Source organism: Oncorhynchus keta, chromosome 28, assembly GCF_023373465.1.
Source record: "Oncorhynchus keta strain PuntledgeMale-10-30-2019 chromosome 28, Oket_V2, whole genome shotgun sequence".
NCBI classification, from domain to species: Eukaryota; Metazoa; Chordata; class Actinopteri; order Salmoniformes; family Salmonidae; genus Oncorhynchus; species Oncorhynchus keta.
This window is the reverse complement of record NC_068448.1, coordinates 65,893,852-65,916,616: the sequence shown is the minus strand read 5'-3', so window position 1 is coordinate 65,916,616 and position 22,765 is coordinate 65,893,852. Positions and strand designations below refer to the sequence as shown.

The window sequence follows — 22,765 nt, the reverse complement described above, 5'->3', positions numbered from 1 at the left end:
TGACTCCCTCTTTCTCTCCATCCTCTCTCTCTCCCCCCTCTCTCTCTCTTCCAGCCACACAGTGAGAAGGCATAGTGTTCGGAGGTCAGAGGTCAGGGCCATGCCCACTCTGCCACGGGGGAGCGGGGATGAGCTGGCCCGGGAGGAACAGGTGTCCAGCAGGAGGGTACGCCATTCGGCAAACACATTTGTCATTCACCTGTTAATCACCTGCTTTACTCTTCCTAACACGGTATGTCTTTATTGATTACAGAAAGCATTGGAGGACTACCTGAACAAGCTGCTGAAGATGTCTATGTACAGAAACTACCATGCTACGGTGAGACACACACACACACACACACACTGCTGGAGATGTCCACGCTATGAGGATATGTCCAACTTTCAAATGTTCTTGTTTCTCTTAGATGGAGTTCATAGACGTCAGCCAGCTATCCTTCATCCATGATCTGGGACCTAAAGGCTTGTGAGTAACTCTACACTATCTACTGTAACTAACTACTCATTACCACCATGATACTTCAGTCAGGAAGAGAAGTCTTCTACTTGTTCTCTTCATTTCCCCAGAGAAGGGATGGTGTACAAGCGGTCAGGTGGTCATCGTATCCCAGGACTTAACTGCTGTGGTCATAGCAAGATGTGCTACCGCTGGTCCAAACGGTCAGTATCCTGAATTATAGATGAAATATCAAGATGTGCTACCTCTGATCCAAACGGTCAGTATCCTGAATTATAGATGAAATATCAAGATGTGCTACCGCTGATCCAAACGGTCAGTACCCTGAATAATAGATGAAATATCAAGATGTGCTACCGCTGGTCCAAACGGTCAGTATCCTGAATAATAGATGAAATATCAAGATGTGCTACCTCTGATCCAAACGGTCAGTATCCTGAATAATAGATGAAATATCAAGATGTGCTACCTCTGATCCAAACGGTCAGTATCCTGAATAATAGATGAAATATCAAGATGTGCTACCTCTTATCCAAACGGTCAGTATCCTGAATAATAGATGAAATATCAAGATGTGCTACCTCTGATCCAAACGGTCAGTATCCTGAATAATAGATGAAATATCAAGATGTGCTACCTCTGATCCAAACGGTCAGTACCCTGAATAATAGATGAAATATCAAGATGTGCTACCTCTTATCCAAACGGTCAGTACCCTGAATAATAGATGAAATATCAAGATGTGCTACCGCTGGTCCAAACGGTCAGTACCCTGAATAATAGATGAAATATCAAGATGTGCTACCTCTGATCCAAACGGTCAGTATCCTGAATAATAGATGAAATATCAAGATGTGCTACCTCTGATCCAAACGGTCAGTACCCTGAATTATAGATGAAATATCAAGATGTGCTACCTCTGATCCAAACGGTCAGTACCCTGAATAATAGATGAAATATCAAGATGTGCTACCTCTGATCCAAACGGTCAGTACCCTGAATTATAGATGAAATAGCAAGATGTGCTACCTCTGATCCAAACGGTCAGTATCCTGAATAATAGATGAAATATCAAGATGTGCTACCTCTGATCCAAACGGTCAGTACCCTGAATTATAGATGAAATATCAAGATGTGCTACCGCTGGTCCAAACGGTCAGTACCCTGAATTATAGATGAAATATCAAGATGTGCTACCTCTGATCCAAACGGTCAGTATCCTGAATTATAGATGAAATATCAAGATGTGCTACCTCTGATCCAAACGGTCAGTATCCTGAATTATAGATGAAATAGCAAGATGTGCTACCTCTGATCCAAACGGTCAGTATCCTGAATAATAGATGAAATATCAAGATGTGCTACCTCTGATCCAAACGGTCAGTACCCTGAATTATAGATGAAATAGCAAGATGTGCTACCTCTGATCCAAACGGTCAGTACCCTGAATAATAGATGAAATATCAAGATGTGCTACCTCTGATCCAAACGGTCAGTACCCTGAATTATAGATGAAATAGCAAGATGTGCTACCGCTGATCCAAACGGTCAGTACCCTGAATAATAGATGAAATATCAAGATGTGCTACCTCTGATCCAAACGGTCAGTACCCTGAATTATAGATGAAATATCAAGATGTGCTACCGCTGATCCAAACGGTCAGTACCCTGAATTATAGATGAAATATCAAGATGTGCTACCTCTGATCCAAACGGTCAGTACCCTGAATTATAGATGAAATATCAAGATGTGCTACCGCTGATCCAAACGGTCAGTATCCTGAATTATAGATGAAATATCAAGATGTGCTACCTCTGATCCAAACGGTCAGTATCCTGAATTATAGATGAAATATCAAGATGTGCTACCTCTGATCCAAACGGTCAGTATCCTGAATTATAGATGAAATATCAAGATGTGCTACCTCTGATCCAAACGGTCAGTACCCTGAATTATAGATGAAATATCAAGATGTGCTACCTCTGATCCAAACGGTCAGTACCCTGAATAATAGATGAAATATCAAGATGTGCTACCTCTGATCCAAACGGTCAGTCCCCTGAATTATAGATGAAATATCAAGATGTGCTACCTCTGATCCAAACGGTCAGTATCCTGAATTATAGATGAAATATCAAGATGTGCTACCTCTGATCCAAACGGTCAGTACCCTGAATTATAGATGAAATATCAAGATGTGCTACCGCTGATCCAAACGGTCAGTACCCTGAATTATAGATGAAATATCAAGATGTGCTACCGCTGATCCAAACGGTCAGTACCCTGAATAATAGATGAAATATCAAGATGTGCTACCGCTGGTCCAAACGGTCAGTACCCTGAATTATAGATGAAATATCAAGATGTGCTACCGCTGATCCAAACGGTCAGTACCCTGAATTATAGATGAAATAGCAAGATGTGCTACCTCTGATCCAAACGGTCAGTACCCTGAATTATAGATGAAATATCAAGATGTGCTACCGCTGATCCAAACGGTCAGTATCCTGAATTATAGATGAAATATCAAGATGTGCTACCTCTGATCCAAACGGTCAGTACCCTGAATTATAGATGAAATATCAAGATGTGCTACCGCTGATCCAAACGGTCAGTATCCTGAATTATAGATGAAATATCAAGATGTGCTACCTCTGATCCAAACGGTCAGTACCCTGAATTATAGATGAAATATCAAGATGTGCTACCGCTGATCCAAACGGTCAGTATCCTGAATTATAGATGAAATATCAAGATGTGCTACCTCTGATCCAAACGGTCAGTACCCTGAATTATAGATGAAATATCAAGATGTGCTACCTCTGATCCAAACGGTCAGTACCCTGAATTATAGATGAAATATCAAGATGTGCTACCTCTGATCCAAACGGTCAGTACCCTGAATTATAGGTGAAATATCAAAGTCTGAGAATGATTCTATCCTCCTCTGGAGTCCAGATGTTGTCTCATATCTCCTCTTACTGCTCCAGCTGATACTGCTGAGCTGTGCTGTAATAATAAACTCTAGTGTCTGTCTGTCTGTCTAGCTGGTTGGTGGTGAAGGATTCATTCCTCCTCTACATGAAGCCAGACTCGGGAGCCATTGCCTTTGTTCTCCTGGTGGATAAAGAGTTCTGCATCAAAATGGACTCCAAAGACACAGAGACCAGACACGGAGTACGGATTGATAGCCTTTCCAGGTGGGTGGGTTGGTTGTAAAAAAATAAATACAAAAGTAGGTTGCTACCTCACCAAGGAGTATTGAAAAAAACAGAATCTACAGAAATGATTCAGACAAATCATTGAGTAAAAAGGAGTTTCAACAATCATTGTTTTTGTGTGTGTGTATATTCTGCAGGGCCCTGGTGTTGAAATGCAGCAGCTACAGACATGCCAGGTGGTGGGGTCAGGCCATCGAGGGCTTCGTCCAGAAGCATGGCTCTGCCTTCCTGACCGACCACCGCTTCGGTTCCTTCGCCCGACAGGAGCACAACATCCCAGCCAAATGGTATTCACGGCTACACCACAATCATTAAACCACGACACGTTTAATACAGTCAGAGTTAAATAACACCCCAGTCTGAACATTAAGTGAGAACAATGCAGAATATATATTTCAAATGGGAAATTACTTTGGGAATGTATTTTTTCAAGACACATTTACTGTACACACCTAAGTCCCAGTAGAGCATAAAGGCCAGCTAGTGTGGCAGGTGGGTTATCCCAGGTAATCCCAGGTACACTTTGGCCCAGTTACAGCCCTTAAAGATATCTGTCTCACTGGAGTAACCTGACACAAAGAGAGGGAAAATGACACTGGGCTTCTCATCACCTGTCACCTGCTGGGGCAACACTATACTGTCTGTGTGAGACATGGGGGGGTGTGTGCAACAGTGAAAGTCTGTGGGTGGTTGTATGCTTGCGTGCGTGGGAAGGTTTGTGTGTCTGTTTACCTGAGAGAGAGAGGGAGAGAGAGAGAGTGTGTGTATGAAAGAGAGACCGCACTGTGTTTTAAGTGTGTGACTATAATATAACTCTGTTTATAGGTATGTGAATGGGAAGACCTACATGGCCGACGTGGCAGACGCTCTGGAGGAGGCTGAAGAAGAGATCTTCATCACTGACTGGTGGTGTGTGTGTGTGTGTGTGTGTGTGTGTGTGTGTGTGTGTGTGTGTGTGTGTGTGTGTGTGTGTGTGTGTGTGTGTGTGTGTGTGTGTGTGTGTGTGTGTGTGTGTGTGTGTGTGTGTGTGTGTGTGTGTGTGTGGAGAGCACAGAGCGGTCACACCTCCAAGGCAGACTGTGGTCAAACAGATGGGTTACAATCAGAGACCTGGAATACTGTTACACCCACCCCACACAGCTGTCAGCCGCCAGAGCCTGGTTTACCCTCAGAGCCTGGTTCCTCTCTAGGTTCCTTCCTAGATTCCTGCCATTCTAGGGAGTTTTTCCTAGCCACCGTGCTTCTACATCTGCAATGCTTGCTGTTTGGGGTTTTAGGCTGGGTTTCTGTACAGCACTTTGTGACATCGGCTGATGGAAAAAGGGCTTTAAAAAATAAATTTGATTGTATGTGTGTGTTTTTAGGCTGAGCCCTGAGATCTTTATGAAGAGGCCGGTTGTCGAGGGAAACCGCTGGCGCCTTGACTGCATCCTGAGACGCAAAGCGGTGAGCAACAAAATGCTGTCTCATTGGTCCATTTGCACCCCTCAAACTGCCTTAGTGTGGATCTTATCATTGATTAAATGATTTGATTATGTGGCGATTAGTAACGGTGACTCTGTCTTTCTGTCCCTATAGCAACAGGGAGTGCGTATCTTTGTGATGCTGTATAAGGAGGTGGAGCTAGCTCTGGGCATCAACAGTGAATACAGCAAGAGAACACTAATGCACCTCCACCCCAATGTCAAGGTAGGTGTGTGTGTGTGTTTGTGTGTGAAATGTGTTTACAGTGTGTTTATAGAGCATAGGAGGTTGGTGGCACCTTAATTGGGGAGGACGGGCTTGTGGTAATGTCTGGAGCAGAATCGATGGAATGGTATCAGATGCATGAAACGCATGGGTTCCATGTGTTTTTGATGCCATTCCATTCACTCCATTCCAACCATTATTATGAGCCATCCTCCCCTCAGTAGCCTCCACTGGTATAGAGGTATCCTTTTATGTAGTAAAAGTGTGTGTGTGTGTTTCTTCTGTAGGTGATGCGTCATCCGGACCATGTCTCCTCCTCTGTATATCTGTGGGCGCATCATGAGAAGATCATCATCATCGACCAATCAGTGGCCTTCGTGGGTGGGATCGACCTGGCTTACGGTCGCTGGGATGACAGAGAGCACCGTCTGACGGACGTGGGGAGTGTGACGCGCTCTGTAGCCCTGGAGCAGGTCAGACACACAACCACACACACAGTCTGAGTGTCACATGATCACTAGCCAACAGAGCATGTGAGGACCAGACATCCACACCAACTTTCCTCTCGCTCTGTCTTTCTGTCTCCTGCCTCCTGTCTCCACAGGCTGAGGGATCCTCCTTCAAGATGGCCACCGCACCGACCAGTAGTTCTGCCCCTAGCAATGGGAAGGGTGCTGCTGCCCTGGTAGTGGACTCAGGGGACCAGCCCAAGTTGAAGGGTCTGGGGAGAATTAGGAGGACAGGGTTCAGTATGAAGAGACACCTGCAGAAACATGGACTGGCCCACGCCGACTCTGTTAGCAGTGTGGATAGCTCAGAAGAGAGTGAGTCCGTACATGCACATGTCATAAACGCATGCAGAAGCTAAACGTTGCCCAAATTGTTGTATTTTACGGAGTCATTTGCTGCTTTGTGTATCTAAACGTCATGCCTGACTGTTTTGAATGTTTAACATCACTAACTCTTCTCTACTAACTACTCAACACAACATTGATGCTGGTGCTCTGCTTATCACTTGGTAAACAATACCAATGTTAGCATAGCAAACTACTCAGTTCACGCTAGCATTATGTAGATAGAAGAATCAGATCTGAAGCGCCCGTTTGGAACTTCCACTCACCACCAAATATGGTGATGAGAGGAAGTCCAGCGGGCTGTGGGAGAAGATGGAGCTAGATGAAACTTGGCGGACATTCTGCTAACTTTCAGATCGATAAATCTCGATGCAGTTATCTAGAATTTGTTACGAACAGATTGCACTAACATTTGTAGACTTGACCATTTGCCAAAGTAAAAAGAAAATGCGTTGTTTAGAAGGAGTGAAAGGGCAAATTGAGTTATTGCACACACGGAATTCACAGAGAAGGAAAATATGCAACTACATGCTAAAACGCGCCAATAGGATCTTGCTAGCTCATGCTTGGCCCTGCCCACCTCCTTGCTTGTTCTGCCCACTGTGCTTCATTTGCTCCCATTGGAAACAACGCCGATGAGATATCTTTGGTTAGTTACCAGTATCTTTGGTACTATAATACTAGCTCGCTAACCCCATTTTGATCTGGAGTCTCCCAGAATTAGACATTCACGCACTAGCACGCATTTAGAGACCACAGTGCTTCAGGTGCAGAGAGAGGGACAGGACCATAGTCTGCAGAGGTTAAATGGCAGTCTGTGTGTCCAGGTTGGACGAACAGCGTCAACAGCCAACACAATCTGATCCTTACTAGAGGGGTGGAGCTGAGACTGGCCCCTCCCATTGGGTTGGCACAGGCTGGTGAGTGAGTCTCTGATTGGAAGATGCGCTGTGGGATCGGGGCTTCAACTGTCCCGCTGCTAAACTCATCACCCAGTGTGCTTTGCAGTGTTCATCACGTGTGTCTCTCTGAAAGAGTGCAAATATCTCAGGGGCCTCATTTATAACCGTTGTGTAAATTTGATATGAAATATCTGTAGACTGAGCATGCACCAAAATATTGAGATTGATTAACTTGGCACATGCCTGCCATAAATAGGCAAGTTTCCCATTTTAAGTCAGACCTGCAGAAACTGCGTGTATAAACAAGCATTATAACTCCGCCTGAAAACCCCCATCATTCATCTATTATGGTGGCAACGCCCTTATTTGCTGTATACTTTGTAATTAGGCCAAGACAGTATCTACAGGAAATAGCAATGGCGAACTTGATCAATGTCTTTGGAGATTTTGGCAGAATGTTTTCTTTCGCAGTGACATTTGCTGTTTCTGACCGTGTCTGAAAGACAAACTATTGAACATTGTTGTGGACCTGTAAACAGATCGGTTTAATTCACTAATGTTTTGCATTTGACCTTTTCCCGAACCTAAATATGCTGCACTGCCGGCGAATTCTGAAACATTGTCTACTCAGGGGGAAAAAAAGTAAACTACAGTGGGCCTACCTACAGTGGTAAACACACTTCAACGCTAAATATCAACTGTCTGTTCACCTGTTAAGCTCTATGTTATACAACGTGCTCCCATTCGGATGCAGAGAGCAATAACCTGAAAGTACAATAGCCTGTCTATTAGGCATAATGAGAGATGCGCATGTTAAATTATTGCATGGCTACTTCAGGAATATGAACTCATGCCAGAAAATGTGAGGAATTTATTCTGCAATGGCTATGGTATGTATATATCTATGTATTATGTAGGCTATTATGTTTATAATTTAAATATTATTTACTCAAGAAATGTTACATTAGGCTACAATATTCAGACGTAGTCTACAAACGTCAATGGAAAAGTGGACCATCGGTCCGCATAGAGCAAAATACTTAAAAAGCATATCTGTTTATTTACTACTGTGAAGTGGGTCCAAATAAGAGAGATGGGAAGAATGGAAGCCTATCCTACCTTGTTGTAGGCCTATAGGCTGTTTCAGATGTAGCGAGTATAAAAACATCCCAGTCAGACAAGGTTTTAGTCTGCAATGATTGTGGAAATTAAATAAACAATAGGAAATAGATGATTATTTCAAATGATTTTAGAATGAAAAGATAAAATAAATAGATTTTTGCTCTTCTAACTAATGGCAAATTAGTGCATCTTATTATATTTAGCTACTTGTTTTAAATAAGACTGTCATATATTGTCAATGATGTGCGTACTGGGAGCGGAGTCAGGTGCAGGAGAGCAGAGAGGTGTGAACAGGCGCACACTTTATTTAGGCAGGAGAAACCAACAGACGGACGCCACTGCGTCCAAACCTCCAGCCAATTGGCAAACGTGCAAACGCGCAAACAGTCACAATAATATGTACAAACAAATAAACATATCTCGTGAAATAAAACACGGAATAAATGCATACCAGTATAGAGCATCAAAATAGACACGTAACACAAAACAATCTCACACAAGAACATGAGGGGGAACAGAGTAATAAATACATGTAGTGTGATTGGGGAATGAATACCAGGTGTGCAGGGAACAAGACAAAACAAATGGATACATGGAAAATGGAGCGGCGATGGCTAGAAAGCCGGTGACGTCGACCGCTGAACGCTGAGGAGAGGAGCCGACTTCGGCGGAAGTCGTGACATACAGTATATTCCTGCACAAGGCTAGTCTACTGTTGCCTATTTGCAATGCAATACTTGAACCATTAGAAACTGCGTACACATGGTCTGAGATTTACGGGAGGATAATAAGCACATTATAACATAAATTTCAGTTTTTATAAAGGCCGACTTTGCGTGAAAACTGGTGCACGCATGTTTTGGGGCATATTTTGTGTGGCAATATTTATACATGAGGCCCCAGGTCTTTCTGCAACGTGTGGCCTGGCATGGCATGAGTGTCTGTGCTCATGTCAAGACTTTGTTTGTACAAGGTCAATAAGCATCCCCCATGTTGCAGACTAGGCCCTCTGCAGTGTGTTTTTATGGCGGAAGAATTTCAAGGAATGTGGAGGAGGCAAAGACCAACCCAGACATATTATCCCTTCAAATGGCAGCTTACTGCAGCTTGCACGCACACAACTTCTGGTTGTGGTTATGCCTGGGAATGTTCAGATGTTTTCCTCAGATCACTATGTTTTTACTACTGTGAATGTTGTTAATCTGTGTAGCTAGACTCAGACAAGACCGCTGCTGCGGGTAAATGAGCTGACATGTCTGTCTGAAACAGGATGGACTGTGACTCTGTGTCATGGCTGTCTGGGTGTGGGGTGTGTTCTCTCTCTCTCACTCTGTGTGTGTGTGTGTGTGTGTGTGTGTGTGTGTGTGTGTGTGTGTGTGTGTGTGTGTGTGTGTGTGTGTGTGGGGGGGAAGAGTTTTCTCTCTCTCTGTGTGCGTGTGTGTGTGGTGTGTTCTCTCTCTCTCTCACTCTGTGTGTGTGTGTGTGTGTGTGGGGGGTGTGTTCTCTCTCTCTGTGTGTGTGTGTGTGTGTGTGTGTGTGTGTGTGTGTGTGTGTGTGGGGGGGGTGTGTTCTCTCTCTCTGTGTGCGTGTGTGTGTGGTGTGTTCTCTCTCTCTCTCTCTGTGTGCGTCTGTCCGTCCGGGGACTATTTTGACTCTCAACTGTCTTTCTGTCCACTGTTTGTTTAATGCATTGAGGAAACAAATCCTTATAAAACTAATTTAAACCTTGAAACTAACTACTTATAGTAAACAACCTCTCTCTCTTGGAGTCTCTTCTGATTTCAACTGAAATCTGTCTTCCGCATTTAACCCAATCCCTCTGAACCAGAGAGGTGCTGGGGGACGCCTTACGTCTTTGTCGCCCCTGGAAAAGTGGGTTAACTGCCTTGCTCAGGGGCAGAACAACAGATGTTTGTTTACCTTGTCAGGTCAGGTATTCAATCCACAAACCTTTCTGGCCCAACGCTCTAACCACTAGAGTACCTGTTGAAAACATTCATTTGAACAACTGACTAGGTATCCCCTTTCCCCTTCTGATTTCCACTGCCCCCTGCTGCTGGTTTTGGGAGGTGCAGGGAAATGTTTTCCTGGTCAGATCAGTCAGGAAAACCTCCTGGCCCTATACGCTTAATGTTTAACTTCTATGTGTCTGTCTGGCCTTTAGAGACGGTGCGTAGCATGCAAACAGGAATAGGAGGAGTAGGAGAGTTGGTTGGAGATACAAGATTCTGGCATGGGAAAGACTACTGCAACTTCGTATACAAAGACTGGATCCAACTGGACAAGCCCTTTGACGGTAAGCACATCACCTGAACACACACTTGAACCTGGTCATAAACACACACCTACCTGTACATCACTGTATCCCGTCTCGCCAGACTTCATTGACAGACACACCCACCCCAGGATGCCGTGGCATGACATCGCCTCCGTGGTTCATGGGAAGGCTGCCAGGGATGTGGCCAGACACTTCATCCAGCGCTGGAACTTCTGCAAGGTCAGACACAGGTCACAGTGATGTCAATAAGATTCAGAGGTAACATGTCTGAGTCCTTCACAATTTCTGTACAAGAACAGCATTTTGGTAAATGATAATTTCTCTCTCTGTCTTGCTTCCCCCCTTTCACTTCCTCTTTGTCTGTCTCTCTATCTGGCTCTAGATAATGAAGCCAAAGTATCGTTCTCTCTCCTACCCGTACCTCCTCCCCAAGTCTCACACTACCGCAGGAGAGATCAGATACCAGGTCCCCAACTGCATCCCTGCAAAAGTACAGGTAAACACACACTAACACACGCACCATCCTACACCCACAAGTTTTATGGCTTGAATATCCAACTGCACATTTCCACTCTCTTCCTGTCTGTGTCCACTGTCAGATCCTGCGCTCAGCATCCGACTGGTCAGCTGGTATAAAGTACCATGAAGAATCCATCCACAACGCCTACGTCCACGCTATCAAGAACAGCCAACACTACATCTACATAGAGGTACTGTTGTACATATACAGTACATTACATAACACTATATAGGCGTTATGTAGTGTAACATGCTTCTATACCCTGCTGTTTCTCAGAACCAGTTCTTCATCAGCTGTACTGATAACAGACATGTCTTCAACAAGATAGGAGACGCCATCGCTGAACGCATCATCCAAGCATACAAGTAACCTGCCCCTCTCCACACACACAAACATGCACACATGTGCAGTACCAGTCAAAAGTTTGGACACACCTACTCAACATTTCTACATTGTAGAATAATAGTGAAGACCTCAAAACTATGACAAAACACATATGGAATCATGTAGTAACCAAAAAACTGTTAAACCAATCAAAATATATTTGAGGTTCTTCAAAGTAGCCACCCTTTGCCTTGATGACAGCTTTGCACACTCTTGGCTCTCTAGCTTCACCTGGAATGCTTTTTTTAAGGAGTTCCCACATATGCTGAGCTCTTGTTGGCTGCTTTTCCTTCACTCTGCGGTCCAACATCCCAAACCATCTCAATTGTGTTGAGGTCGGTTGATTGTGGAGGCCAGGTCATCTGATGCAGCACTCCATCGCTCTCCTCCTTTGTCAAATAGCCCTTACACAGCCTGGATGTGTGTTGGGTCATTGTCCTGTTAAAAAAAAAAAAATGATAGTCCCACTAAGCGCAAACCACATGAGATGGCCTACCCCTGCATAACGCTGTGGTAGCCATGCTGGTTAAGTGTGCCTTGAATTCTAAGCAAAGCACCATCACACCACCTCCTCCTTGCTTCACGGTGGGAACCACACATCATCCGTTCACCTACTCTGCGTCTCACAAAGATACGGTGGTTGGAACCAAAAGGCTCAGATTTGGACCCATCAAACCAAAGGACAGATTTCCACCGGTCTAATGTCCGTTTCTTGTGTTTCTTGGCCTAAGCAAGTCTCTTCTTATTATTGGTGTCCTCTACTAGTGGTTTCTGTGCAGCAAATCGACCATGAAGGCCTGATTCACGCAGTCTCCTCTGAACAGTTGATTGTTGAGATGTGTTTGTTACGTGAACTCTGTGAAGCATTTATTTGGGCTGCAATTTCTGAGGCTGGTAACTCTAATGAACTTATCCTCTGCAGCAGAAGTAAATCTGGGTCTTCCATTCCTGTGACGGTCCTCATGAGAGCCAGTTTCATCATAGTGCTTGATGGTTTTTGTGACTGGACTTGAAGAAACTTTCAAAGTTCTTGAAATGTTGGGTATTGACTGACCTTCATGTCTTAAAGTAATGATAGACTGTCGTTTCTCTTTGCTTGTTTCGAGCTGTTCTTGCCATAATATGGACTTGGTCTTTTACCAAATAGGTTTATATTCTGTATACCACCACTATCTTGTCACAACACAACTGATTGGCTCAAACACATTAAGAAAGAAAGAAATTCCACAAATTAACTTTTAACAAGGCACACCTGTTAATTGAAATGCATTCCAGGTGACTACCTCATGAAGCTGGTTGAGAGAATGCCAAGTGTGTGCAAAGCTGTCATCAGTGAAAAGGGTGGCTACTTTGAAGAATCTCAAATATCAAATATATTTTGATTTATTGTTTTTTCTGGTTACTACACATGTTATTTCATAGTTTTGATGTCTTCACTATTATGTAGAAAATAAAGAAAAACCCTTGAATGAGTTGGTGTGTCCAAACTTTTGACTGGTACTGTACACACACATATGTACACACACACGATATGACACGTACAGTAGAAACGCACTTATTGAGAATAACCAGCTCCACATGGCAACTGTTAGGTTTGGCAACAGCAGCTTTCATGAGGATGTTCCCACTGTTTAAGGTCACATCTTTTTCCGGGGGGGAAATAAACTGTGTGTGTGTGTGTCCTTTTAGGGAGGGTAAGAAGTTCAGAGTGTACGTAGTGACCCCCTTGTTGCCCGGCTTCGAAGGAGACATCAACACCGGAGGAGGCAGTGCCATTCAGGCTGTCATGCACTACAACTACAGGTGTGTGAGCGGCACGCCATCAAATTAGACATGTCTGTCTGTGTAATGTATCTCTGCTGTAATATAAGGGGATTCAGAAGGCTGTGGCCAGAGGAGGCTTGGGAGGCCAGTTAAAGGGTTTATATCTACCTGTTTACACAGAGTAGACACTGAGAAGACGTGCCTTCACTTTACAACCACAGCAGTAAAGTGTCTGTGTGTGTACTCCACCCATGGAGATGGACTTTATGGGTCAAATTAGTGTCCTTGTGGAAACACTACATCACACACTGGCTAGGCTGTCTACACATCCCTCCCTGTTCCTGTGACTCATCAATCTAGAAGTGGCAGGTACTGGAGTTAACATTCTCTCACTCTCTATAGAACCATGAACAGAGGAGATTGTTCCATCATATCTCAGCTGAAGAGAGAAAGTAAGTTGTGTGTGTGTGTGTGTGTGTGTGTGTGTGTGTGTGTGTGTGTGTGTGTGTGTGTGTGCGCGCGCGCGCGCAAGGGTGACGGGAAGTTCATGCCAGTTTCCACATTACCCAGTTAGGCTACCCTCTTCACCAGAGTGGCGTCATACTGACCAGTACAAACAGCCAATCATAGTTTAACACACACCATCTCAGTGCAAGAGGCGTCACTACAGTCCCTGGTTCGAATCCAGGCTTTATCGCACCTGGCCGTGATTGGCAGTCCCATAGGGCAGTGCACAATTGGCCCAGCGTCGTCCGGGTTTGGCCGGGGTAGGCCGTCATTGTAAATAAGAATTTGTTCTTAACTGACTTGCCTAGTTAAATAAAGGTTACATTTAAAAAATAATAATAGCACACGCACCTAGCAGAACACAGACCTACTCTTTGATTAACATTAGACTGTCTCCTTATGGTTCCTGGTTCTGCTTTTATTTATGGTTCTGTGTGTGTTTCAGTGGACTGGTTCTGTGTGTGTGTTTCAGTGGACTGGTTCTGTGTGTGTGTGTTTCAGTGGACTGGTTCTGTGTGTGTCTTTCAGTGGACTGGTTCTGTGTGTGTCTTTCAGTGGACTGGTTCTGTGTGTGTCTTTCAGTGGACTGGTTGTGTGTGTGTCTTTCAGTGGACTGGTTGTGTGTGTGTCTTTCAGTGGACTGGTTGTGTGTGTGTCTTTCAGTGGACTGGTTGTGTGTGTGTGTTTCAGTGGACTGGTTCTGTGTGTGTCTTTCAGTGGACTGGTTCTGTGTGTGTCTTTCAGTGGACTGGTTGTGTGTGTGTCTTTCAGTGGACTGGTTGTGTGTGTGTCTTTCAGTGGACTGGTTGTGTGTGTGTCTTTCAGTGGACTGGTTGTGTGTGTGTGTTTCAGTGGACTGGTTGTGTGTGTGTCTTTCAGTGGACTGGTTGTGTGTGTGTCTTTCAGTGGACTGGTTGTGTGTGTGTCTTTCAGTGGACTGGTTGTGTGTGTGTCTTTCAGTGGACTGGTTGTGTGTGTTTGTTTCAGTGGACTGGTTGTGTGTGTTTGTTTCAGTGGACTGGTTGTGTGTGTTTGTTTCAGTGGACTGGTTGTGTGTGTTTGTTTCAGTGGACTGGTTGTGTGTGTTTGTTTCAGTAGACTGGTTCTGTGTGTGTGTTTCAGTGGACTGGTTGTGTGTGTGTTTCAGTGGACGAGCAGTGGATGAACTACATCTCGTTCTGTGGTCTGAGGACCCATGCTGAACTGGAAGGACGCCTGGTCACAGAGCTCGTCTACGTCCACAGCAAGATGCTCATCGCAGACGACAACACCGTCATCATAGGTGAGTAGGTTTGGATTTGTGTATATTGTTAGGTATTATTGCACTGTTGGAGCTAGAAACATAAGCATTTCGCTACACTTGCGATAATATCTGCAAAATACAGTTGAAGTCGGAAGTTTACAAACACTTATCTTGGAGTCATTAAAACTCGTTTTTCAACCACCAAATATCTTGTTAACAAACTATATAGTATTGGCAAGTCGGTTAAGGCATCTACTTTGTGCATGACACAAGTCATTTTTCCAACAATTATTTACAGACAGATTATTTCACTTAGAATTCACTGTATCACAATTCCAGTGGGTCAGAAGTTTACATGCACTAAGTTGACTGTGCCTTTAAACAGCTTGGAAAATTCCAGAAAATTATGTCATGGCTTTAGAAACTTCTGATAGGCTTATTGACATAATTTGAGTCAATTGGAGGTGTACCTGTGGATGTATTTCAAGGTCAACCTTCAAACTCACTGCCTCTTTGCTTGACATCATGGGATTTTTTTTTTTTAAATCAGCCAAGACCTCAGAAAAAAATTGTAGACCCCCACAAGTCTGGTTCATCCTTTAGAGCAATTTCCAAACTCCTGAAGGTACCAGGTTCATCTCTACAAACAATAGTACGGAAGAATAAACACCATGGGAATCACGCAGCCGTCATACCGCTCCGGAAGGAGACGCGTTCTGTCTACTAGAGATCAACGTACTTTGGTGTGAAAAGTGCAAATCAATCCCAGAACAACAGCAAAGGGCCTTGTGAAGATGCTGGAAGAAACAGGTACGAAAGTATCTATATCCACAGTAAAATGAGCCTATATCGACATAACCTGAAAGGCCACTCAGCCACTGCTCCAACACCACCATTAAAAAAGCCAGAATACGGTTTGCAACTGCACATGGGGACAAAGATTGTTCTTTTTGGAGAAATATCCTCTGGTCTGATGAAACAAAAATAGAACTGTTTGGCCATAAGGACCATCGTTATGTTTGGATGAAAAGGGGGGATGCTTGCAAGCTGAAGAACACAATACCAACGGTGAAGCACCTGGGTGGCAGCATCATGTTGTGTGGGTGCTTTGCTGCAGGAGGGACTGGTGCACTTCACAAAATAGATGGCATCATGAGGAAGTAAAAGTATATGGATATATTGAAGCAACATCTCAGGACATCAATCAAGAAGTTAAAGCTTAGTTTCAAATTGGTCTTCCAAATGGACAATGACCACAAGCATACTTCCGAAGTTGAGGCAAAATTGCTTAATGACAAGGTATTGGAGTGGCCATCACAAAGCCCTGACCTCCATCCTATAGAACATTGTCGTGACGTTGTATTGGTTAATGTGGCGACTAACTGAATCAAGCAATTATTAACTCATTAACCTGGGGAACCATGGGAAAACTCGTTTTTATTGAGTTTCTATTTCCCAAATTAACTCAAAGAATATTAGAATATCAATTTTACAACAGCCGCTAATTAATCAGTTGCCTCTATTAGTCTCATAATCTGAACGTCGTATAGCCCTTGAATCTTCACAGACCCGGGTCCCACTAATGAATTCGTGCCACACCAATTTTAATTGAATATTTATTTACTAAAAAGCTAAAATGATGATAAAAGATACACATAGACAAAACATATTATAGGCTATTGATTAGAACTTAGTATAACAGGCCAACACACTATGGCACGTGTTACCCACAATGGGAATTTCAAAAGAGAGAGAAAAAGTACACAAGAGAAATATACATTTGGGTGAATTTGTCAGCTATGCTATTCTAACCCTAGCCTTGCCTCAAACCGCCGCCCTAATGGGTCAGAATATATAATGATGTAATTACTGTGGTGATGATCTCCGGGGATTCTCTGCGCGCCTCGTTGCTCGTCCTCCCGGTATTCGTGTCCTTTGTGGCTTAGGAGTCTGTTACCTCACCCCTTTCTTTGGAAGGGGTCTTCTGAGGACAGACAGCTCTGTAGCTCAGAGCTCACAGCATAGGAATGAAACCCTTTAGATACCACGATTCGATGGGAGATGGAGGCTAGGTGGTGCGACTTGAATTCACCCTCTTAGACACAGCTACTCATCCGTAGCTTGGGTAGAAAAGGATTTCTTTGTCCTCAAACTTGCGTTGCGTTCTGTGTTGGTTTGACTTTTCAGACCCTGCTGCAGCTGGGGTCACATAGTCTTATCGTAAATTCTATACTCACAAGTTTTATACCCTTGTGTCAGAAGTGGGCATAACCGCCTTTAGGGTAATTCTCTGGGCGTACCAAGTTAATGAGGCACGGGTTAGGTTTTCTCAAATCCCATTTTAGACAACTAATTTCACATTTAATCTTCCCCAAAACATTCTCTTTGATTTGGATATTTTCCATACAACGTACAATGTATAAACATCAAACATATATTAGGAAAACCCTTCACATTACAATGTTTTCGTAATAACGTCATCTATTAACCTTTTAATAACCAAACAAAAATGACATATATTTTCATATTCCATCTATCGTCATGACCACCATTGTGGCTGACGGAAACCTTTGTTCCCCCCCTCATGTCTTCAGACCCACAGCTTTCTCCTCTTGTGGTTGAGAGATAATCTGTAGGGTTGGGGTCTCCTGTAACCTGACCTGATCAAGAGAGTCATGACAACATTTATGGGCAGAACTGAAAAAGTGTGTGTGAGCAAGGAGGCCTACAAACCTGACTCAGTTACACCAGCTCTGTCAGGAGGAAAGGGCCAAAATTCACTCAACTGATTGTGGGAAGCTTGTGGAAGGCTATCCAAAACTTTTGACCCAAGTTAAACAATTTAAAGGCAATGCTAACAAATACTAATTGAGTGTATGTAAACTTCTGACCCACTAGGAATGTGATGAAAGAAATCAAATCTGAAATAAATAATTCTCTCTACTATTATTCTGACATTTCATATTCTCAAAATGAAGTGGTGATCCTAACTGACCTAAGACAGGGAATTTTAACTCTGATTAAATGTCAGGAATTGTGAAAAACTGAGTTTAAATGTATTTGGCTAAGGTGTATGTAAACTTCCGACTTCAACTGTATGTGACCAATAAAATTGTATTTGATTTCTGTTTGCAAGTTTGGATTAATGTACGTCTGTAACCTAAGCTTTACATTACCATCTGCTGGTCAGTGTTATTACTGCATCCATCCATCCATCCACCAACTCATCGCCAAAGAAGAGCTTGAGAAAGTCCTAATGACAGACACAAAGGACCCACACATACACCTAACACTTCCTCTGTGTGTGTTGTAGGTTCGGCCAACATCAACGACCGCAGCATGTTGGGGAAGCGTGACAGCGAGGTGGCGGTGATCGTCGAAGACTCGGAGACCGTTACCGCGGTGATGGATGGACAGGAGTACCAGGCTGGTCGCTATGCACTGGCACTACGTCTAGAGTGCTTCAGGTGTGTGTCTGTGTGTGAGCCTTCAAGTGGCTTTGACTTACGACCTCACTGAGGAATCAACTCTTCTCTTTAATACTGAGACCTTTCCCCTTTTCTCTCCCCCATCACGCCCTCCATCCCTCTCTCCCGCCTTCCATCAGGACTATCCTAGGGGCCCATACTGATCTGTCTATAGACGTGTCTGACCCTCTCAGTGATCACTTCTACAAGGAGATTTGGATGACCACCTGTGCTCGCAACGCCACTATCTATCAGAAGGTAGCTAACAGACACACTAAAACACTCCATCTACCAGAAGGTACACAAACGCTAACATGCAACATTAGAACCAACCCCATCAGTATTATGTCATAATGCTACTATGCTTTGCTATCACAGAGAGTACAGAGTTGAACTTCTCCCTCTTTCCCCCCAGGTGTTCCGGTGCCTTCCCTCCAGTGATGTCAGGAACATCCTGGAACTGGAAGGCTATCTGGCCAAGCCGGGGTTGGAGAGGGAGGATTCTGCACGCGCTCATGAGGAGCTGAAGAAGATCCGTGGCTTCCTGGTCCAATTTCCGCTCGACTTCCTATCTGAGCAGAATCTACTTCCTCCCATCGGCTCCAAGGAGTCCATGGTCCCCATGGAGGTTTGGACCTGAGACCCGAGACCAGAGACTTTACACACACACACTCCACATTCTATACCAGAGAACTCTACCAGTGTCTGGAGTGATGCGGTCATTCCACTCTGGAGTGTGTGTCTGAAAAGCAGACAGCACCTTCACGTTTACATTGAAAAGAAGATAACAAAGGAGGAGGAGAAGACAATGGAGTGATTAACTGTGTGACCTTACACATACCTGTCTGTGTAGTTTAAGGGAATGTAACTGACTGCTCTGTAACTGTTCTGTACTGTTTACTAACACTATGGATCGCCGTGAGGGCTGGAGAACGCAGCTCAGACTCCTCTGCGTGATGTTTCTATGAAAACATACTAAGGCCTTAGAATAATGTAAGACAAAAAAAGACAAGAGGGAGAAAAAAAGGAGAGTGTGATATCGGAGACTGTTAGAAAGGGAGGGGGGGGGGGAGTTGAGAGAGAGCTCTGTGCCCTTGCAGTCACAATGTGCAGGTGAAATCTTAAAGCCCTGCCCTTAACACCAAAATGAAATCACATGAACTCAACACAAGTGCCAATTATTGATACGGTAATGTTAATGCAGTATACCTTCTCTTACTTTCCTCATATTCATTCTGTGGATTTCAGACTATGACCTTCAGGATCTCTGTTTCTACTAGCGTGCCTTTAGGTCTCTAGAGGGCTAGACACCCTGTACAATAGCAAAACACAAAGGGACATTGTATTCCATCTTGGAATGTTGTATGATGCTGCACGTAGCTGTTAGCATGCTAGCTAGTCACTGCATGTATCCATTAGCATGAAAACAAGTCAGTCTGCTGTGTGTTGCTGGTAACTTGTCATGTTAGCTACCAGTCCATGCAATCATTAGCATGCTAGCTAGAGTCAGTCCATTTTTAGCTACACCCGGCATGTAGCTACAGTAGCAAGGTTGGTCTTAATTCTAATTGAAGACAGTCAGTTCAGGAAGTGATTTTGTATTAAAATAAAATTGAAATAAATAGCTGCTTTTCAGTTTGAGAAGTCCTTGAAAATTAAATGCTATTTTTTTCCAATAATTGATTTGTAGTTTACTTTGAATTGAGCCCAACCCTGGTAGCTAACTGATTTGCTTACCGTTTGCTTGCTAGTAAATGGCTGGACTGTGGTCATTATACCAAAGTTAAGTTATCTTCTTACTTTACTGAGTGTAACAGTTCTGTCAGAGATAAGAGGTCTCCATGGGAGGAAGTCCCAACTCATAACGGTCTCATATCAGAATGTATCAACAATGCTCTGTCCCCCTTTCTCTCTGTTCCTTCTAATTTATTTTCTCTGTCCTGTCGTTGTTCCTCTTTAGGACATTTCTCTTTCACTCTACCTTTCATTAGCCTGTTTCTAGAAATTGCACTTTTTGCACAGACTGATTGTGTCTTGTAGGAAAACCCAAATACTGATAATTCACGTATTTAATTATTTGTGCGTTGATGAAATGAATATTAACTATTAAACATTTCTGTTTTTTCTCAGTGTCCTGGTGTCTTATTTATAATACAACCAAATTAGTCTGTTGAGACAATTTTCATTTACAAATATTTATTTATGTAACCTCTATTCAACTAGGCAAGTCAGTTAAGAACAAATTCTTATTTTACAATGACAGCCTGCCCCGGACAAACCTTCTCTTAACCCGGACAACGACTGCCTGCCCCGGCCAAACCTTCTCTTAACCCGGACAACGCTCGGCCAATTGTGGGACTTCCGATCACAGCCGGGTGTGATACAGCATGGGATCGAACCAAGGTCTGTAGTGGCAGTTCCAGCACTGAGATGCAGTGCCTTAGACCGCTGGGCCACTCGGGAGCCCAATGATGATGACCTGGCCAGAGGCAAAACATTGCAATGAGGAGCCCTGTCTGTTTTCACAGGGGCTAACAATTCAAATTAAACTGATAAAGCCTTTATTATCAGCCCTCATCTCTTAGAGAATTTCCACTGCCGGTGGCCCTGTCCCTCTGTTATCCTATCTCACACCTCACTCTACCCATAGAGGATGCTTGGTTATTCTTTAAAAGTGCCTTCCTCACCATCTTAAATAGCATGCCCCATTCAAAAAATAGCCCTGACTGCTCTTGACCAGCACAAAAACATCCTGTGGCGTACTGCATTAGCATCGAATAGCTCCCGTGATATGCAACTTTTCAGGGAAGTTAGGAACCAATATAAACAGGCAGTTAGGAAAGTAAAGGCTAGCTTTTTCAAACAGAAATTTGCATCCTGAAACACAAACTCAAAACTCAAAAAAACTAAAATGATCTGCCGAAATTGATGCAACCCCTATTACTAGCCTGTTTAACTTCTCTTTCGTATCGTCTGAGATTCCCAAAAATTGGAAAGCTGCGGCGATCATCCCCCTCTTCAAGGGGGAGACACTCCAGACCCAAACTGCTACATACATATATCTATCCTACCCTGCCTTTCTAAGGTATTCGAATGCCAAGGCAACAAACAGATTACCGACCATTTCGAATCCCACCGTACCTTAACCCAGTGGCGTTTTTTTTTTTTGGGGGGGGGCAGTGGCCCCGTGACCAAAATTTTGGACCCTCTTGTGGCCCCCCTAAATGTGGAGTATGAAATTAATTTTTGCTATCGTTCTTTTTTTACATCCGTTATTAGACAGTGGCAACGATGATTATTATGAACATGGTATTTTGCCTGCTAATGCCTGCAATGCAATGCAGTGAAGAAAACAATGACGACAATAACGTCTAATGTAACTGGCCCCTCTAACAGTACAACTGGCCCCAGCTTGGCCCCAGTTGAAATGGTCTAGAACCGCCACTGCCTTCTCCGCAATGCAATCTGGTTTCAGAGCTGGTTATGAGTGCACCTCAGCCACGCTCAAGGTCCTAAATGATATCACAACCACCGTCGATAAGAGACATTACTGTGCAGCCGTATTCATCGACATGGCCAAGGCTTTCGACTCTGTCAGTCACCATATTCTTACCGGCAGACTCAACAGCATTGGTTTCTCAAATGACTGCCTCGCCTGGTTCACCAACTACTTCTCTGATAGAGTTCAGTGTGTCAAATCGGAGGGCCTCTGGCAGTCTCTATGGGGGTGCCACAGGGTTCAATTCTCGGGCCGACTTTCTTCTCTGTAAACATCACTGATGTCGCTCTTGCTGCTGGTGATTCTCTGATCCACCTCTACGCAGATGACACCATTCTGTATACTTCTGGCCCTTCTTTGGACACTGTGTTGATTAACCTCCAGATGAGCTTCAATGCCATACAACTCTCCTTCCGTGGCCTCCAACTCCATCTTCAACTACTCTTCACTACTCTAGACGGTTCTGACTTAGAATATGTGGACAACTACAAATACCTAGATGTCTGGCTAGACTGTAAACTCTCCTTCCAGACTCACATTAAGCATCTCCAATCCAAAATTAAATCTAGAATCGGCTTCCTATTTCGCAACAAAGCATCCTTCACTCATGCTGCCAAATATACCCTCCTAAAACTGACCATTCTACCGATCCTCCTCGACTTCGGCAATGTCATCTACAAAACAGCCTCCAACACTCTACTCAACAAATCGGATGCAGTCTATCACAGTGCCATCCGTTTTGTCACCAAAGCCCCATATACTACCCACCACTGCGACCTGTATGCTCTCATTGGCTGGCCCTCGCTTCATACTCGTCGCCAAACCCACTGGCTCCAGGTCATATACAAGTCTTTTCT

At 43.9% G+C, this 22,765-nt stretch overlaps 1 protein-coding gene across 2 annotated transcripts in view; it reads left to right on the top strand.

The window, feature by feature from the left end:
- The window catches only part of LOC118361692 (phospholipase D1-like), a 35,487-nt gene extending 14,954 nt beyond the window's left edge, over window positions 1-20,533 (top strand). For both annotated transcript variants that reach the window (XM_035741835.2, XM_035741834.2), the window contains exons 5-26: window positions 55-166; window positions 254-319; window positions 408-466; window positions 568-660; window positions 3,506-3,658; window positions 3,817-3,966; window positions 4,505-4,588; window positions 5,044-5,125; window positions 5,258-5,368; window positions 5,656-5,841; window positions 5,973-6,192; window positions 10,411-10,542; window positions 10,625-10,743; window positions 10,907-11,020; window positions 11,124-11,234; window positions 11,321-11,409; window positions 13,118-13,231; window positions 13,595-13,644; window positions 14,847-14,981; window positions 18,256-18,409; window positions 18,550-18,667; window positions 18,825-20,533. In XM_035741835.2, the coding sequence (XP_035597728.2) occupies window positions 55-166; window positions 254-319; window positions 408-466; window positions 568-660; window positions 3,506-3,658; window positions 3,817-3,966; window positions 4,505-4,588; window positions 5,044-5,125; window positions 5,258-5,368; window positions 5,656-5,841; window positions 5,973-6,192; window positions 10,411-10,542; window positions 10,625-10,743; window positions 10,907-11,020; window positions 11,124-11,234; window positions 11,321-11,409; window positions 13,118-13,231; window positions 13,595-13,644; window positions 14,847-14,981; window positions 18,256-18,409; window positions 18,550-18,667; window positions 18,825-19,049 (2,677 nt within the window). In that variant the 3' untranslated portion in view covers window positions 19,050-20,533. The remainder of the gene's footprint in view (window positions 1-54; window positions 167-253; window positions 320-407; window positions 467-567; window positions 661-3,505; window positions 3,659-3,816; window positions 3,967-4,504; window positions 4,589-5,043; window positions 5,126-5,257; window positions 5,369-5,655; window positions 5,842-5,972; window positions 6,193-10,410; window positions 10,543-10,624; window positions 10,744-10,906; window positions 11,021-11,123; window positions 11,235-11,320; window positions 11,410-13,117; window positions 13,232-13,594; window positions 13,645-14,846; window positions 14,982-18,255; window positions 18,410-18,549; window positions 18,668-18,824) is intronic.
- Window positions 20,534-22,765: the final 2,232 nt, after the last annotated feature.